This window comes from Phoca vitulina, unplaced genomic scaffold, assembly GCF_004348235.1.
Source record: "Phoca vitulina isolate PV1807 unplaced genomic scaffold, GSC_HSeal_1.0 scaffold11, whole genome shotgun sequence".
Lineage (NCBI taxonomy): Eukaryota > Metazoa > Chordata > Mammalia > Carnivora > Phocidae > Phoca > Phoca vitulina.
In genome coordinates this window covers 45,359,652-45,378,797 of record NW_022589714.1, presented here as the reverse complement: position 1 = coordinate 45,378,797, position 19,146 = coordinate 45,359,652, and the positions used below count along the sequence as shown (strand labels likewise).

At 46.3% G+C, this 19,146-nt stretch overlaps 1 protein-coding gene across 1 annotated transcript in view; it reads left to right on the top strand.

Annotated features, from left to right (window-relative positions):
* The window catches only part of TBC1D22B (TBC1 domain family member 22B), a 73,156-nt gene that overhangs the window by 22,447 nt on the left and 31,563 nt on the right, over window positions 1-19,146 (top strand). Inside the window, exons 3-8 of the mRNA XM_032409904.1 lie at window positions 2,916-3,223; window positions 5,433-5,612; window positions 6,158-6,228; window positions 7,599-7,727; window positions 8,936-9,001; window positions 12,641-12,755. Of these exons, the coding sequence (XP_032265795.1) occupies window positions 2,916-3,223; window positions 5,433-5,612; window positions 6,158-6,228; window positions 7,599-7,727; window positions 8,936-9,001; window positions 12,641-12,755 (869 nt within the window). The remainder of the gene's footprint in view (window positions 1-2,915; window positions 3,224-5,432; window positions 5,613-6,157; window positions 6,229-7,598; window positions 7,728-8,935; window positions 9,002-12,640; window positions 12,756-19,146) is intronic.

Sequence of the window (19,146 nt, the reverse complement as noted above, 5' to 3'; positions counted from 1 at the left end):
ACATGAATAATTCAGAGACCTATAAAAATGAAATCAAATATCACCTATAATTCCACAGCCTAATGATAAGCACTGTTAACATTTTGATGTATTTTCTTTCTGGTCTTTTCTATGCATATACTTTTTTTTTTAAGATTTTATTTATTTATTTGATAGAGAGATAGAGCAGGAACACAAGCAGGGGGAGTGGGAGGAGAAGCAGGCTTCCCGCGGAGCAGGGAGCCCAATGCGGGGCTTGATCCCAGGACCCTGGGATCATGACCTGAGCCGAAGGCAGACGCTTAACGACTGAGCCACCCAGGTGCCCCTACTTTTTTTTTTAATACAGAGATTATAAAAATATATTTTTTGGTTCCAGTTTTCACTTTGTTGAGATCATTTGCTAGTGTTATTAAATAGCCTGTAAGATGTGCTTTTCATTGGCATTATAACATTTCGTCTGGTGGCTGAACTGTAATTTATTTCATCATTTCCAATTTCTAGATGTTTATGTTGTTTTCAGTTTTTAACCAAAATAAGTAACACCATGATAAACTGCCTTAGAGCGTCTTTGACCCTCTGGTTATTCTGTTAGGGTCAGAGATTATGGTGTGTATGTTGCCAGATTGTTTTCCAGAAGGCTGTACAGAATTACATCCCCCTCCCCCCCCCACAGTATCAGATGGAGGTCCCACTGCATCTTGGTCAACACTGAGAACACCCTTTAGATCTTTGCTAACTGAGCAGGTGGGAAATGGTATTTTGTTTCCAACACATTTGAACTGCTACATCTTGTAATCTAGTTTTCTCTCATCACACATTTTGTGTGATGTCTTTTCTTCCTTTACTCTGTATGAGACCAGTGTTTGAAAGTAACGCCTCAGAAAATCTTATTCCTTTTCTGATGCTAATAGTAGGGACGTTCTGATGAGCTGTATGAGTTGTCAGACTGTATTCATCAATGTTAATAACCATTATCTCTCAGAATAAGCATTGAACTCCTCTAGGGAGATGAGATGGGTTATTAGACCGCCCACCTCTGCCCAAGAGGAAGAGACAGCTCCTGGAAATGGGGGAACTTCTGCTCTTCTGGCAGAGCCTTGTTTCCCTGCTAGGGTCACTGTATGTTGCTGGAGGAAACAGGCATTTAATGATGTCTTTACTCCAGTGCATTCCAGTCCCCGGGTGTAAATTTATATGAGGCTTGGGGTTCGAGGGGTGTTAGACGAGACTGAGTTAGAAATGTCCCAACCAGCATCCAACTCTTGGTTTTAGGTCATGATCTCAGGGTCATGAGATAGAGCCCCAAGTTAGGCTCTGGGTCAGCATGGAGTCTGCTTAAGATTCTCTCTCCCTCTGCCTCTGACGTGTACGTGTGCGTGCACATGTGCTCTCTCTCTCTCTTTCTCTGTTTCTAAAATAAATAAATAAATCCTTAAAAAAAAAAAAAAAAGAAGGACTGTCCCAACTACATAGTCCCCTGGATCCAGAATAAGGGCCCGTAGATGTTAATGGGGAGACAAAGAGGAAAAAGTCAGGAAAGTAGGAATGGTCTGCATGACTCTTAGAACTAGGCTCTCTTTCATCAGTGAATTTGGTATTTCCCAGACTTTAGTCATGTACCATCTTTACAGTTTTTTGCCACAGTCTGTACGATTATTTACCAAATGCATTTTAAAAAATGAACTTTTTAAAAAACTCAATTAGATTTATATTTTATTATTTTTTTAAGTATTTTATTTTTAAGTAATCGCTATACCAATGTGGGGCTCTAACTCACAACCCTGAGATCAAGAGTCGCATGCCCCACCAACTGAGCCAGCCAGGCGCCCCAGATTTATATTTTAAAGTAAACCTATCACTTCTATAAATTAAAAGTAGAAAGCCAATTATCATTTGCCAAAAATGGAAAGTAACTTTAAAAAATAAATACAGCGAGAAACAAAACAATCTTTTTTTTTTTAGATTTTATTTATTTGTCAGAGAGAGAGAGAGCACCAGCAGGGGGAGCGGCAGGCGGAGGGAGAGGGAGAAGCAGGCTCCCTGATCCCAGGACTCCGGGATCATTACCTGAGTCAAAGGCAGTCGCTTAACCAACTGAGCCACCCAAGCACCCCCAAAGCAATCTTATTAATAAAATTCTAAGCCAGCCGATGTTGCTTGTAAATGTGTTGATCCTGAGGCTGCCCTCTCTTTGTTAAAAAATAGTCTTAAAGACTGAGTAGTACCAAATGAGACCGTCTCCTCTCGGCTAGCAGAAGGGCTTTAACAGAATGGAAAAGGAACAGCTCGTTCATTCTGGAACTCAGTGTTTAATGCTGCATATGGACTACCTAAAATTATCTCTGGTTCTGCCAGTGCTTTAAGTTCTACTCTAAGGAATAGGTTATGTTGCCGTAAGAGATTAACTCTGGAATCTCAGTGGATTGACACAACAAAGGTTTCTTTCTTGCTCAGGCTACATGTCCAAAGTTGAGTTGAGTGGGAGAGGGGGGCAGGCCCTGCTCCACGCAGCCACTCTGTTTCCCAGGTGAGGGAGGTGCCACCCTCTGGCTCCCCGCCATTTACCAAGGTAGAAGAAAGTTTATAGAGAGAATTCACACCTTTCTTGTCTGCTTTGGCTTGGCAGTGATTAGCCTCACTTCTCTCCTCAGACCATTGGCTGGAACTAGCCATCTGACCTCACCTAAGTACACGGGGGCTGGAAATAGGAGCACATGGGATATTTGGGTGCATTGCGATCTTTACTACATCTGTATCTGTAGCATAGTGCTGGTCCAGATGTGTCTACATGAGGCATGGATATGAATGGGTTTTTTTGTTTGAAAAAGTAAGGACTGTGTATTAGGTAATTTGTCATACTGGTAATATTAAGCAAGTGAACGTGGTCAGACGTATCAGATCATTCCTTGGTAACAATGTCTCCTTTATTAAAGCTTCATCAAAGAACGGTCCAAAGTCAACGCAGTTCCTTTGAAGAATAAGAAGGCCTCCAGTTTCCATGAGTTTGCCCGGAATACCAGTGATGCTTGGGACATTGGTGATGATGAGGAAGAGGACTTTTCCTCTCCTTCTTTCCAAACTCTAAACTCAAAAGTTGCTCTGGCAACCGCAGCCCAAGTCCTGGAAAACCACAGCAAGCTGAGGATGAAACCAGAACGCTCCCAGTCAACAACATCCGATGTTCCTGCCAGCTACAAGGTCATAAAGTCCAGCAGTGACGCTCAGCTGTCCAGAAATTCCAGTAAGTCCATCCTGTTCCCCTCTATAGCCTCAGCCTTTTCAGCAGAGTGCATTCTAAATACACAGTTTTCTTTAGGGCATCACTCAGATCTTTCACTGGATGATAAACGTGAAAGCTCAAGCCTGTTGTACAACATCAGTGACCTGATGGGTCATAGGCTGTACTTACTCCTCCCACCTTGATGGCTCCCTGGGGCTTCAGTTCCTGACGCCCAGCGTTGCCTGCCATTCTCTTCTTCCTTTCCCAGACTTTTGCAGTTTGGTTGCTTCACTTTGCTTTAGACGTGGTCAGGTTTAAGAATATTGACTGGCGTATGTAAAGCTGGTGGTGGCTGAATTCCACAAACGTTTGGCACTGTTGGCTGGCCTCCTCAGCCCTGGGGAGCACCCGCTAGCATCGGGCTGGCTTTTTCCTGCTCCCGCGGGATGGAGCAACGTGGGCCTGCAGGCCCTGTGTCACAGCTCCCTGCCCATCAGGTGGGAGGCGCGGGAGGAGACACCCCTCCTGTTTCTTTTTTCAGCAATTGGTCAAGGTGATGGTGGCTTTATCCGATGTTTGGGGACCGTCAGTGTACTCTTTTTAGCATCCATGGCTGTATGTAATGTTGCTCTAAGGGGTTTTATGGAAGCCAGTTATTCTGAGCTGGAGAGGGAAGTGTCATCATTCCAGTGAAAGTTAGAACAGCTGACTGGGAAAGGGTGAAAAGGAAGCGGACGAACGGCAGAGCCCTGGAGTGTGTCCCGACTTGCGTTCTAAGGGAACAACTTCTCCAGTTTCAGAATAAGCACATAGTCGTGAAATTAGGCCCTAATGCCTTTAAAATTATTCCACGGCCACTTTCCATCACGGACTCAGGGCCATGCCCACGTGGGCATTCGCTGTTGGTGGACGGAGTGGCCATAGCTGTAGGCTCTTGGAAGTGTCTGTGTGCTGTGACTGAGGGTCTCCAAGGGTCCCATTGTGAGGGAGGCCCCCGCCACAGCCTCTAATGAAGGTGCTGCACTTGTGCAGCCAGGACCGTCCAGAACATTCCCTTTATGAGGGTCCCTTCTGTGAGCATCATCCGTTAATCTGGGATATCAGAGGTGCACATCGCTCTCTAGGCCCCACGTGTCACGAGGCACCCCAGCTGAATACCCTGTGGCAGGCGTTTCTGTCAGCCCTCTAGTTGTGTGGGTTGCGGAGTGTTCATCATTTAATTCTTGTCGTGGCTACTGCTTTTTAAGGCCCAGACAGTTGAAGAATATGAAACAGCCATGGAAGGACAGTCAGAATTTAAAACTGAGTTTTCTTTGGGGTCGTAAAATAAATAAGGGTTTTGGAGGCAGACAGACCTAAGGTGGCATCTCAGGTCTCACTAGCAAATCACCGTTAACCTCTCTGAGCTGCAGTTTCGTCCTCTGTAAAGGAGTACCAAATCCCTACCGTATGTTGTAAGAATCAAATGAGACATCCTAGGTAAATGTGACCTGCCTGATGTCTTAGACATAGTAAGAGCTCAATAAATGTCAGTCCGTCACCGCTCTTCTCTCCTGCCTACTATCTAGGTTAGAAATGTCTAGAACCAGACGTATGGTTCTGCTCGAGTCTGTATTCCTGTTATTTCAGTCATATCCCAGCAGGATTAAAAGCTGGTTCCTCTTGGTGGGAAATGTGGGAGCACAGAGGAACTTTAGCCTCCCCAAACAGGATTGTGCCATGGCTCTTGATCCTCCAGCCCTTGGGGCTGCCGCGTGGGGCCTGGGGTCTCAGGCCAGCAGCCACCTGTTTTTATCACACGCGCTCTCCTGTGTCGTCATTGCGCACGTGCTCTGTGATGTGGAAAGGGAAGGCAAACGCTGCCTTAGGCTCTGCTGCCCCCAAACTCAGTATTAGGCATGAAGGAACGTTCTAAGTTGGGGTAGGATGGAAACATTTGGTTTCCCTCTGGAGTGGCCAAAAAAGTGCTCAGAGTTGCTACGGCATCCGGAGTCTCTGTGAGCACGGAAGGCGCCTTGGTAGGATGTGATCACAGCGCAGCCCTTCCTCCGGGCAGATGCGTGGGGTGCAGCTGGCTTGCGTCGCCGGCCGCCCCTCAGCGGGCACCTTCGGGCGGCCCGCCTGCGGCACAGACACGCTTCCGGCGGCGGGGCCGGTGCTGGGCAGCCAGCGTGGGGCTCCTCCGAGGCCGTGCTCCACACGCCGCCCGGTCTCCTTTTCACTCTCGCAGGTGATACATGCCTGAGGAACCCGCTCCACAAACAGCAGTCACTCCCTCTCCGACCCATCATCCCCCTGGTTGCCCGCATCTCGGACCAGAATGCGTCCGGGGCGCCCCCGATGACCGTCCGGGAGAAAACCCGCCTAGAAAAATTCCGTCAGCTTCTCTCCAGCCACAACACTGACTTAGGTGAGTCCCCGTGAGCCCCCTGGGCAAGGTAGGAGCTCTTGGTGACTGGAGTTCTCACAGAGAGACCTGGAAGCTATTGCTCTTTATTCTTCCTTCTTTTACTTTTCCAGCATCACCTGATCTGATGCCCATTGCAGTGACATGCCGGTATTAAGTCAGAAGTACGTTACTAGAAATTAGGGACCAAATTAGGTGGGACTGGATTCTGTGGCCCGTAGACCATAGTGCAACTCTTCTGGCTTCGGTCTCCCCTACCTCGAGGCAGTTCTGACTGAAACCCACACTCACTGGTCTGCCTTTTCCCCTCTACGTCTGCTCTCCGAGCTGACTGCATCACCACCGCCGAGCCGTGTCGTGGCCACTCTGTTGCTCAGGGCTGCTGCTCGGGGCTTCTTCCCTGTGCTTGTCGGTAGCCGCTGCCGCTGCTGGTGCTGGTGCTGGTGGTCTTTCTTGAACGGTGGGAGGAATCAGGCAGTGCCGGCTGAGGTTCGTCTTAGGGCCTTGGTGGGAAGAGCTAATCCAACACAGCTGTTGTCTGTTTGCAGATGAACTGAGGAAGTGTAGCTGGCCAGGGGTTCCCAGGGAGGTTCGACCTGTAACCTGGAGACTCCTGTCGGTGAGTTCTGCCCACTGTGTAGAGAAGCGTGAGCCTCACACAGCCCTTCTTACCTGATGAGGTTAGTCTGGACACGTTCATCTTACTGCATAGACTTCTCCAGTCCCAATGGGTACAGCAGATCTGTGGGACTGTCCTCTTATTTCTGTGCATGAAGAAACACACTCTTGCAAGCTTACTCACACACGTATAGAAGAGCACCGCTTTTCCCTGTGGTCACAATCTCACGTTCTCAACACCAGGGAGAAAGAGTGTAGTGAGCTGGGGATCCCGGCACTTGTTTGGGCCAGCTCCCACGTTCCCTGGACTTGCCTCCTTTTCCAGTAGGAATAACCAGAGCAGGGGAGAGCCACTCTGTAGCTGTGAAGGGCTGAGAAATGGGCCTCCCTCAGAAGCCTGCACTCGTCCTGCTTTCCCAGAGCACTGGGCCAGCCCCTGGGATAGGGACACTAGGATTTCCTGAGCTGGTCACATTCATTCATCCATCTAGTCAGGAATGATTAAGGGCCTGTTGTTTGCCGGGCACGGATAGGTGGCCATGAATAAAGCACAGTCCCCGCTCTCCAGGCACTGGCCATGGGATATAGTACATAAATGTCTGCGAGAGGAAGGGCCTCTCTCCTGAATGCTCCCCGCTCCCCAGTCCCGCAACCGTGTTATCAGTGCCTAGGCCACTTCCAGGAAGGGCAGGTGCAGTGAAGAGTAGATTTGGTGAGAACGGAAGGGGAGCAGGAGATGCAAGAATGGAGAGTGGGATCTAGACCAGGGGTGAGGAGGGAAGTTGGCCTGGAGTTTGGCGAGGCAGCAGGCCCCTGCCAGGAGTTCTGTGTCTGCGCATTGTCGCTGCTATGTCCCAGATTCCATTCAGCTTCCTAAGCTGGGAATTCTGACTGTTACCGCGGAAAAGATTATGTGACTGGCCCGTACGTACATGGCCCGCCACTGAGATGCGTCATCGAGGTGGCCGTATTGCTGGGATTCTTGGACGTATTACCTTGCACACATGCAGCCCTCAGAGGCCCCGACTTGGGTCCAGTTCCCTCCCGTTGACCTACATTCATTGTTCTGCTGAGCCAACTCCCAGAGCTCTGGAGTGCAGGCCTGCAGAATGCGCACCCCATGCGGTGTGGGGCCACGGGTGTAAGTAACCCTGGGAAAGCGGGCCTTGCTTCATCTGCCCACATGTGGGGCTCGTTGAAGGAGGAGAGCGCAAGCACTGGGTGGCCCAGACCCAAGAAGGGATGACTCTTGTCCTCTTGGCAGTTGTCCTTCCATTCCTTCCACAGTTTACAAGCCACTCCTCAGGCTAAAATAAAAAGGATTCATCCTACCAACGTGTGTCCCCATCTGACCAGCAGTCCTGTTTGTAGGGCTATCTCCCAGCAAACACCGAGAGGAGGAAGTTGACCCTGCAGCGGAAGCGGGAGGAATATTTTGGCTTCATTGAGCAGTATTATGACTCTCGAAATGAGGAACATCACCAGGATACCTACCGACAGGTACAGTCGTCACCCTTTTCGATTACTAGTCATAATGGTTTGTCTCCTGGGAGTACTGTCATGGTGCAGGATTTCCAAGTCTTCCGGCTCTGATGTGCTGGTTAGGAATTAAATTTATTCCTAGAACTGCTTCCCCTCTTTCTAATGAATAGCTCTGATTTTAGCCATTTTAAATAGATTTTTTTTTTTTTTTGGCATTAATCACTGCAGTGCTTCTCAGACTTTAATGTGCATACAAATCACCAAGGATCTTGATAAAAGCCCACCTAAGGATTATGATAAAACGCAGATTCTGATTCAGTGGGTCTAGGGTGAGACCTTCACTTCAAACAAACTCTCAGATGGTGATGGTGCTACTGGTCCCCAGACGGCAAGTAGTAAGGGTCATGGGGCACAGAGTGAAAGATGAGCTCGCCCAGGAGTGGTGCAGTCCCTCTGGACCGTGTGACATTAATATGTCCTTCTGGCAGCCGTAGCGCCTTCTCAGGGCCCCAGTCTGTCCGTCTGTCTGCAGGAACAGTAGTTACCAGCAGGCTCGGCAGGGAGTGTCCCGTCATCCTCACAGCTGTCCCTGCAGCCTGCTGAAAGAGGAGGGGAGGGAGAAGAAGGGGAGGGGGAAGACCTCAGCAAGCCTCAGAAACTGAAGTAGCCTCTGCTGCCGCCGACACAGTCCTTAGGGTCATCAGACTGGGCGCTGAGACATCCTGAAGCTGAAACCAACCGTAGTGATCTCTTTGGTAACAGAAGTGAGGACTTCCAGTGCCAGCTCCCTTGGGCTCCCCATCCTGGCACATGAATGCAGCCGTCAGAGCCCTTCCAGTCCTTGGCGACTGTTGAGGAGGAAGATTCTGAAGAAGGGGTACCCATTTTGATCATACCTGTTGAGTAAGTGCCAGCCCAGAGTGAAACAGACTCCAGAGCAAGAGGAAAAAGTGGTTGATCCTCTTAGGTTGTGAAGCCTATTGCTAGTCGATGTGAGTGGTTTATTTGGGGAGGTTTCCTCACTTTCAGTAAGCTCTCGCTCTCATGGAAATGTATTCCAGATGGACAGGTGGGTTTCACTAGACTTTTTTGGTGTGTCTGTCAGTTCTTTCTAAATATAAAATGTGCTCTCACTCTTACTCCCTGGATTCCCAGTTCCTAAGAAAACAACTTCTCAAAAGAACAAACTGGCATTTGTGTTTTTAGACCTGACTTCTCTTTTTCAGATTCACATTGACATTCCAAGGACAAACCCGCTCATTCCGTTGTTCCAGCAGCCACTTGTACAGGAGGTGAGGGAAGTACTTGACGTTCTGGGCCCTTCTCCCCAGCCCCCTCAGCACCCTCCGCCCCACGGTAACCCCCGCAGCGCCTGTTCCGCATGGCCATGCCCTAGGCCTCCCTCCGACCGTGGGCAGGTGGACGGCCGATCGTGGTAGTGCCTCATGTTTGGATATGGAGCTGTGGTCCCTGCAGAGCACATTCTTGGGCTTTCTCATCTGCTCTTCTTAACAAACCTAGGGGCCAGGTAGCGCTTTGAGAAGTTAAGGGACTTACCCGGAGTCTTACTGAAGACTAGAACTCACACCTTAGAATTCCTAGTCCTGTGTTTGCTCTACTTTATCACGCTGGGGCGGTGTTTGGTTTTTACTGCAATAAGTATACGTAACATGAAAGGTACCATTTTAACCGTTTTCAAGTGTACAGTTTCAATGCCATTAAGTACATTCACACTTGGACAGCCGTCACCACCACCCATCATGAGGACTTCTTTCCATCTTCCCAACCTGAAACTCTGCACCTATTAAACAATAATCCTTCATTCCCCAGCAACCACCATCCTACTTTCTGTCTCTGTGAATTTGAATATTTCGGGTACTTCAAATAAGTAGGATCCTATCATGTTTGTCCTTGTGTTACTGGCTTATTTCACTTGGCAGAATGTCTTCAGAGTTCATCTGTGCTGTAGCAGGTGTCATAATTTCCTTCCTTTTAAAACTGAGTAATAGTCCTTGTGTGTGTATAACACATGTTGTTAATCCAGTCGTCCATCCATGGGCAGTTGGGTTGCTTCCCCCTTTGGGGTATTGTGAATAACACTGCTGTGAACATGGGTCTGTACCTACCTGTTTGAGTCCCTGGTTTAAATCCTTTTGGGTATACGCCCAGAGGCTGAATTAGTAGTGATATCGGGAGACCTAACAGGCTAGTGAAGCACATGGAAGGTCTCAGTGGGACTATTATTTTTTGACCCAAGCAGTAATTATAACCATCTTGAGATTAGGGATTTCCTTAGCAGCTTCACAGTAGCTAGGACACTGAGTGTAAGTGCTTTCTGAACTCTGTTTTCAGTTATCCTCGTATAGAGAGGGATGGTGATAACATGGCTCAAGATAATTTCTATTTGACTTTAGATTATATTCATAATTTTATTGGTGGGACCCCTCATAACTTCCCAATAGCTTAAAGACGATTTTGAGGGTGACACCATTATTTTACCTCTAAGATTCAGCTCAGAGGAAGCTAAAAATCCACTGAGGATCCCTTTGTGTCTCTCATTGTTTCCACAGCTCAGCCCTGCTTATTCCTCACTTTAACTTGGAGATGTTCAGCAACTTCTCTTTTACCTGTGCATGCTGACTGTAAACTTTGAGACAGGGAAAGTAGTTTGTTGAAAATGCTTTTCCTAGTAGTGGAACATGAATACAAAGAAGGAAACTCAAAGTATATTCTTTCCATTTTTTCTTGAATCATCTTTACATCTAGCAGGCTATAGTCAGAGTATTACTTAATCCTAAAAATGCCAACCAAGGAGCAGGGAACTAACACTGAATATTGAAAGACTTGCTTTGCATATCTGAAAGATACTTGAGAATTGACTATAATAAGTCAGACTTACCCGCACAAGTACAAGAGGTACAAGAAAAACCTTTAGGGATTATCCTCTTTGCTCCTCTCTACAAGGCAAGATTATCCCAGGCTGTTTCTCTCTCATGAAGATTCCCTGGTCTCCCCTGGTAACCAGGCCTGGTGCTCTTCAATTTCCATGTTTTCAGCATCTTCACTTGTACAGTGTGTGTGCGTCTGCATTGTCCCATCCTTTTTTTTTTTTAAAGATTTTATTTATTTATTTATTTGACAGAGAGACAGCAAGAGAGGAAACACAAGCAGGGGGAGTGGGAGAGGGAGAAGCAGGTTTCCCGCCGAGCAGGGAGCCCGATGCGGGGCTCGATCCCAGGACCCTGGGATCATGACCTGAGCCGAAGGCAGACGCTTAATGACTGAGCCACCCAGGTGCCCCTGCATTGTACCATCCTGACCAGAGAGGGACTCTCACAAGTCTCCTGACGATGAACCGCTAGCTTCCAGGCACTTGGCCATTGTTAAAACCAGTCAGTTGGGATTTGTGTATTCACAAGGAGCTGATAGCGTGGAGTAGAAGCCCTGGTGAGTCCTTCAGAACTAACAGAGACGCCCAGACAGATATAGGCCACCGGGCAGGGGCTACTTGAGATCTTTCTGAGCATGGTGGGTCTAGCTTGAGCTTCTGTTTCAAGGGAGGTAGGAAAGAATTTAAAAGGGCCTCCATTAGCATATTGGGCCTAACACAGGTGAGGATGCCACACCCTTCCCTTGGCCCCAGAGAGCAAGTGGGCAAGTCTAGTGGAGGCAGAGAGGCCATCTCGTTTCCAGGCAGGGCTTTGTTCTCATTGCCTGTAAGGGCAGGAGTGTTGACAATGGGTGTGTTTCTCAGCTCTCTCTGCCAGCTGGAAGGCAGACACAACATGGGGGCTGGGAAACATCCTTTATTGTGTCTCTAGATTCTCTACTTCTCTCCTATGCTAGCTCACCAACTCCAAAACCATACAAGCATTTCCTTGCTATTGTTCTCCCTGGGGGTGGGGGTGGTTCTCCCTTGCACCTGACCTCTGAGAAGGCCTCTGCAGTCTTCCCCAGAGCCCGTGCGCTGTGGGGGCCCACTCATCTCCCGTACCCCCGTGCGCAGTCACCATCAGCTCTGCCATTCCTCTGGTGTGGCTCATAGAGACATGAGGCAGCCCAGTCAAAGCCAGTGTAAAGAATTTGTTGAACTGGGGAGTTGCGGTCACCAGGATGAAGCCAGGAGATAAGCAGCATCAGAGAAGATGGGGCAGGAGGCGGGGGGAGGATTGAGAGGGCCTAATGAAGGCAGAGGGACCCCAAAAATCTTTTCTTTCTCCCCACTGTAGGTCTCTGGCCTCTTGTGGCCAATATACTTAACCCCAGCAGCTTTCCCATGGAGTCCCAGGCTGATTTCTCTGTTCTCAAGTTCCCAGCTGTAGGATTAGTTTTATTTGACTTCCTGTCCCCAGCGAATGTCCGGGTTGCATCCTGATACACGAAGTGACTTCCTGCATTGACAGTCTGTCACTGGCTCCCAGTCAGGCGGGGCTAGAAGTACATCTAAGTCTGTGTTTCTTTCCGTCTCCGTGGGGAGAAAGAGCGTGGTGGAGAGGGTGTTTCCTCTTCACCTCCTGTGATGATAAAAAAGATTTAGAAAAGATATCAGAACTAAGATGTTCTACCATCTTGCTTCTGGAGATGGAGAACCAGTTATCTACAAATGAGAGTGTGGTGGCCCGGTCAGTGCCATCCATAGCAGACCTTCTCCTCAGCCATTTGTGTCACTGTCCTGCCCTTTTCCACTTTTAGATCACAGTGACTGCCTACTGCAAAGAGAAACAGAGGGCAAGAACTGTCCACCCCTGCTTAAAAACAACCAGCTTCTTAGAAACTTTCTGCATTTTTATATACTTCCTTTGTCCCACAGTAGTTTTAGAATTTAATAAAAGTTCGGCCACATCCCTGAGGTACGTTGTGAGGTGGGTAAGTGCAGGGAGGGAGCGTATCCCTATGATTTAACAGTCATGTTTTCTTTCTCATTTTCCTAGATCTTCGAAAGAATTCTATTTATCTGGGCCATCCGACACCCTGCCAGTGGGTATGTCCAGGGAATTAATGACCTGGTCACCCCGTTCTTTGTCGTCTTCCTCTCAGAATATGTGGGTAAGAAGCATGAGTACCAAGTTGAACAAACTATTGCTGTTTCTTATCTGCGGTGTGTTTGTTTTTCCCAAGAGTGCAGCCAGTAGGCATGTCTTGCTAAAAAAGAGATCGTGGCCCTCGAATACACAGCTAACCCTGTTGTGACAGCAGTAGCAGCCTGGAATTAGTTTCTCTCTTGAGATGGCCACAGTTCTCACCTGGAAACGACCTGCTTTGTCACAGAAGGACCAAATGGATACCTTTATGTTCTGCCATACACAGATGGTTCGAAGCTTTATTTGAGGTCATTTTGGGATTGTTTTGAACTTGTCTCAAACACAGGCCATCCTCCATGAAAGCTGGAATTTTAGATTGTACGTGAGGCCTTCACACTTGAGTTCATGTGCTGTATCTTAGCAGCAGGATGTGGCCGTGTAGAGGAGGAAAGCTGGGGGCACCAGAATCGAGCTCACGTTGGAGGTAACGGAAGGGGCCGAGGAGAGCTCCAGGACCTTGATTTCTCCCTTCCTCCTTCGCCTCTTGCCTCATTAGGTGTTTGTCACTTTGGATAGAAGGAGTGGATATCATGGCGGCAGTTAAGTTTTCTTACAGCTCCAGCCTCCTCCTCTGGCCAGGCCTGAATTAGGCAGAGTCTTAAAAGGGGTTAAGGATCCTCCCCTTCTCCTTTTGGTTTCCTCAACCTCTTGTGCTTAGAGATTCACAGGAAAACCTATCTGTCATGTTGGTTCTCTCAGCCAGTTAAGGGGGAGCTCATGAGGAAATAAGAACGTTGGAGGGGTCTCAGAACACCATCGTGTGATCCTCTCATTTCACCGATGGGTCGTGAGATGCCCTGTCTCCTTATTGGTGGCAGAGCAAGGACTAGAACCCTTTTCTTTAGGCTCTGGAGGCAGTGGGTTTTTGTGGGTTTTGGTGGAAGCCAGTGCAAGGGGGAGGAGGGTAATGAGAAGTAGACCAGAGCAGAGCCCTTTGGAAGGTAAGGGCGTAAAAATGTCTCATTTGATCCATCTCATTGTTTTCTGATGGGCCTCAACGGATGGCGTTTTGGTCTTTTATGAATGAGGCAGTCTCTGAAAAGTAAGGCAACTGAATGGCACCATCCCTAGTCCCCCTTAGTGGCAGCAACCAGGGCAGAGCTGGGAGTAAGGTCACCCTTGCTCACTCAACCAGGGGATCCTAAGCAAAAGAAAGATAAGTTAAAATGTAGCTACCAAAAGCATATAAATAAAGCTTTTGCTATAGGACTTTTCATTTTCCCTTCACATTAATAGGTCAGCTTTCGGAGGCAGCTTAATTCTCTGTGTTTAACTTTATTAAGAGCAGTGCAGCTGATCTGTTGGGATTTGGGGGTAGTTTCTTGCAATAGCACTTTTCTGAAATAGTATTAAAGGATGAGCCTAGAAGGGTATTAAGCCATTCACTAATCGACATTTGGAGTGTAAACGCTGGCGTGAAATCTTGGTAACAGTATTAAGCCAGTTTGAAATAATCCGCAGCAGCTGCAGTTATAATTGGATGTTTAATTATCCTGTTAGCTGCCACTTATATTTTGTACGAAATTTTCCTTTTCTTTCTGTAGGCACAACGCTGTGGGTCCCACCAAGCGCTGTGCCTTTCTTTGATAGATGTGACTGCGCTCTGATCTTGGTATTTGTCAGCACCACCTGCCCGCCCGCGGCGTTTACGCAGTAAAGCGTGGGCTTCTCCGCCCTTCCTTGGGGCCAGTCTTGGCGAGGCGCTACCCAGTTTTACTTCTGCAACAGACTTCAGAAGGGTCTTGGTACCTCCTCCTAGACTGAGGAAGGTGGGGTCCATTCATTTTTTATAAAAACTTTAATTAGGTTAAGTTTCAAACATTTGTAAAAGTAGAAAAATAGCATGCCACAAATCTTATCTCTCACCCACCTTCACCAGCCAGTCTTGTTCCATCCCTGCCTCTGGCCATTTTCCACCCTTTCCTCTTTGTGAATTATTTGGAAGCAATATCAGATATCATATCGTTTCATCCATAAATATTTTTGTATGTACCTCTAGAAGACAGTGATTAAAGAAACCCACAGCCATAAATGCCCTATTAACAGCTAAAAAGTTATAATAGCTTCCGAGTATAATCTAATATACAATCAGCATCCACATTTTTCTCATTCTCATAAATATGTCTAATAGTTTGTTTGAATCAGGGTGCAGATTGGGTCCACACGTTCTAATTGGTTGGTGTGTCTCTTAAATCTCTCTTATTCCATCAGTTCCCATCCCTCTCTTTTCCCCTTAGGATTCTGTAGCTTTAGCACCTTGTTTTTCCAGTTTTCAACCTGGGGCTTTGCCATGCCAACCGGTGATAACAACCTGATTCTTAAAGCACTTTACCATTTTGCAAAGCACTTTGACATACTGTATTTCACTCAGTAGGCCCCAGTATTTCTTTAAGGTAGGTGTATCAACTCAGTTTACAGGTGAGAAATCCAAGGCTCAAAGATTTAATGAGCTTTCCAGACTCAGACCCAGGTCTTTTGACCTTAATACCTGTCCTCTTTATATGATTTGGTGGTGTTTCAACTTAGATTCCTGTTCTTGGACTTCTAATGGCTCCCTCTACTCCATTCTGTGCCCCAAAGAGGGCAGTACCTTTCTTACTGCACCTTGCCTTTAAAAAAAAAAAAATTGTGGTAGAAGTACATGCTCATTAAAAAAATCAAAACGGGCGCCTGCTTCTTCCTCTGCCTGCCGCTCCCCCTGCTTGTGCTCTCTCTCTCTCTAATAAATAAAATATTTTTAAAAATACATATTTCTCTGAAAGAGAGTCCCAGAAGTGCGATTGGTAATCCTAAGAGCATGCCAAACAGGTACTACTAAATCACATTCCAGAGAAGTTTATACCAGTTTATACTGCAACCACTAATGTGTGGGTGCACTTTTCTTCGAATCCTTAGCAAAACTAGATATGTCAATCTAATCCTATTTCTGCAGCCTGGTAAATTAACCATGGTCTGTGTTTCAGTTTTTGCTTCACTTGCTCTGGAGTGAGGGGTACATATTAGCATTTCTGTCTTTGTGATCTGCTTGTTCAAATTCTGTACCATTTTTTCCTGTTGGATTGCTGGTCTTGTTGTTCTGTAGGGACTTTTGTAAATTAGATAGATTCATCCTTTATCTGGTATGTGTTAAAAATACTAGGTCCCACCACATGAAATTGCTAATATTCAGCCATTTTTACCCCTGCACCCCCCCAAAATGGGAATTTTATATGGCTCAACCTAATATTGTTTTTCTCCAAGACCATCACTTGTCTTTTAACTTTGTTTGTTGTGTCTCCTTATGTAGAACTTCCTAATTTTTACGTAGTCAAATCTGCCCATTCGGCAGGTGTTTATGAGCTCCTGTTACGTGCCCGGGGATAGAGGGGCTGAGCCGACAGGCGCGGGCCCTGCCCTCTAGTGGAGGTGCTCGAAAACCGTGCTGAGGACCCGAAGGAGACTGCTCCTCCTTCGTGGTTTTGGGATTCAGTATCTTGCTTAGGAAGTCTTTCCTTCCCCACTCCAATATTACGAAAATACCCTCCCGTGTTTTCTTCTCTTGTGGGTTTGTTTTTACATTTAGCTTTTTAAATTTCATTATTAATTTGCTTTCCCGTATGGTGAGGGTTGAGATTAAAGTTCCCGTGCAATCCAGTGGCTCATTATTTCAGCACCTTTTATAAATAACCATCCTTTCTTTGCTGCTGTGACATCCCTTTTCATAATATAATACTAATTCCTTTATTTACATGGCTCTACTTCTTTATTCTGTTCCATTTATCTCCATTTCTATGCAAGCAGCACACAGCTTGGGGTTTTGAGCTTTATTATGTGTTTTTATCATTATTCCAGGGCCCTTTCCTCATCCTTTTTAAAAAATTGTTGTGGCTCTACTTCCATATGAACTTCATGTTTCTACCTTTTTCTTTTTTTTTAATTTTATTTTAAATTCCAGTTAGTTAACATACAGTGTAATATTAGTTTCAGGTGCACAATGTAGTGATTCAACACTTCCACACATCATCTGATGCTCATCACAAATGCTCTGTTCAATCCCCATCACTTGTTTCATCCATCCCCCCCACCTTCTCCCCTCTGGTCACCATCAGTTTGTTCTCTATAGTTAAGAGTCTGTTTCTTGGTTTGCCCCCCTTTCTCTCTTTTTTTTTCCCTTTGCTCGTTTGTTTCGTTTGTTTCTTAAATTCCACCTATGAGTAAAATCATATGGTATTAGTCTTTCTCTGACTTATTTTGCTTAGCATAATACCTTCTAGCTCCATCCACGTCATTGCAAATGGCAAGATTTCATTCTTTCTTATGGCTGAATAATATTCCATTGTGTATATCATCTTTATAAATTCATCTGTCGGTGGACACTTGGGCTGCTTCCATATCTTGGTTATTGTAAGTAATGCTGCTATAAACATAGGGGTGCACGTATGCTTTTTAATTTGTTTTTGTATTCTTTGGGTAAATACCCAGTAGTGTTATTCCTGGATCACTGGGGAGTTCTATTTTTAATTTTTTGAGGAACCTCCATACTGTTTCCCAGAGTGGCTGCACCAGTTTGCATTCCCACCAACAATGCAAGAGTGTTCCTTTCTCCCCACATCCTCACCAACACCTGTTGTTTCTTGTGTTGATTTTAGCCATTCTGACAGGTGTGAGGTGTTATCTCATTGTGGTTTTGATTTGCATTTCCCTGATGGTGCGTGATGTTGAGTGTCTTTTTCATGTGTTTATTGGCCATCTGTATGTCTTCTTTGGAGAAATGTCTGTTCGTTTCTTCTGCCCACCATATGAACTTTAGAATCATCCAGCCAAATTCAGGAAGTAGGAGCCTTTTAGAATTTTTATCGGAGTTACAGTAAATTTATAAGTTAAGTTTTGTGAGCTTTTTTTATTGTAGCATCTTTATTGAGATGTAATTTGTATACCATATAATTCACCCATTAAAATGTACAGTTCAGTAGTTTGTAGTATATAGAGTTGTGTAACCATCACCACAACCAATTTAGAACATTTTCATCACCCCCAAAAGAAACCCTGTATTCCTTAGCCATCACCCCCAAGCTTCCTGTCCCCTCTACCCCTAAGCAATTGCTAATCTATTTTGTCTCTATGGGTTTGCCTTTTCTGGACATTTCATATAAATGGAATCTTACAGTATGTGGTCTTTTGTGCCTGGCTTCTTTCACTTACCACATTCTTGAGATTCTTCCATGTTGTAGTATCTGTCAGTACTTCCTTTTTATGGTCAAATATTCCATTGCATAGATATACCACATTTTATTTATGTATTCATCAGTTGAGGGATATAAATTAAGCTTTAAAGAAATAAGGCATTCAGACTTCTCCCCAGCCTCAAGATCTTTCTTGAACAGAGATACAACATTGTTTGTGGCCTTCAAGAAAAATTCTTGGGGCACCTGGCTGGCTCAGTCAGTAGAGCATGTGACTCTTGATCTCAGGGTCGTGAGTTCAAGCCCCATGTTGGGCATAGAGCTTACATTAAAAAAAATAAAAGGAGAAGAAGAATTCTCTTGTCTGGGTAATAATGCTGCTTTTCTTCCCTTCTCTGTTGGTGTCGTATCCTAATAAGGAGCTGCTGTGACACTCCCTACTGCAGGAGGCCTCAGGTATCCTTCGCCTGTGGGATAAGCCACACTGTTGCCCTCGTCATCCTGGGCAGGTCCCACCAGGTAGCCTTCCCCCGCCGCCCCATCTCGCTGAACTCTAGCGTGGACGATCTGCTCTATCAGAGCTGCTCCTGTATCTCCTCCCCGATCTCCTTCCCACCGCTGTCACTTCTATAAATTAGCACCTGATCTTACTTCATGGTGTGTCATATTTGTTGTAAAAGTGACTCCCTCTGAGCTGACAGAGAAGTTGTCTCTAGCTAGCCTGGCCCCCAGGCAGCTTCTTTATCTGCTGAAGCCAGCTGCTCACGTGGAGGTGGGTCACCTGTGGATAAGGCAGCTGTGTCTGGGCCCAGGGTGACGGTGCTAAAGGAGACGGAGTCTCCGGCCTGTGACCCCTGGGACTGCAGATGACCTCCAGACTCTCATCTACGAGAACTTCTGGGCTCAGATGATATTATTGATCTAGTTATGAACATATTAAGGTCCAGTATAACTGATAGTGTGGTCATCATCAAAATAAATTGCTTAATGGCAACTATTTAAGGGATACATATGAAGAAATCCTTCAGAAGAGCAGAGTTCATGATCTTGTTTTCAAAAACAGAGTGGTGTCTGCTGGTTTCTGTTAGTACAAAAAGAAACAGCATTAAATCACTCTCCCTCTTCTCTTCTGCAGGAAGCCGTATAGTAGGATTTTCATTTCAAGTTTTACTTGAAGTGTGAAGTTTTCAGAAG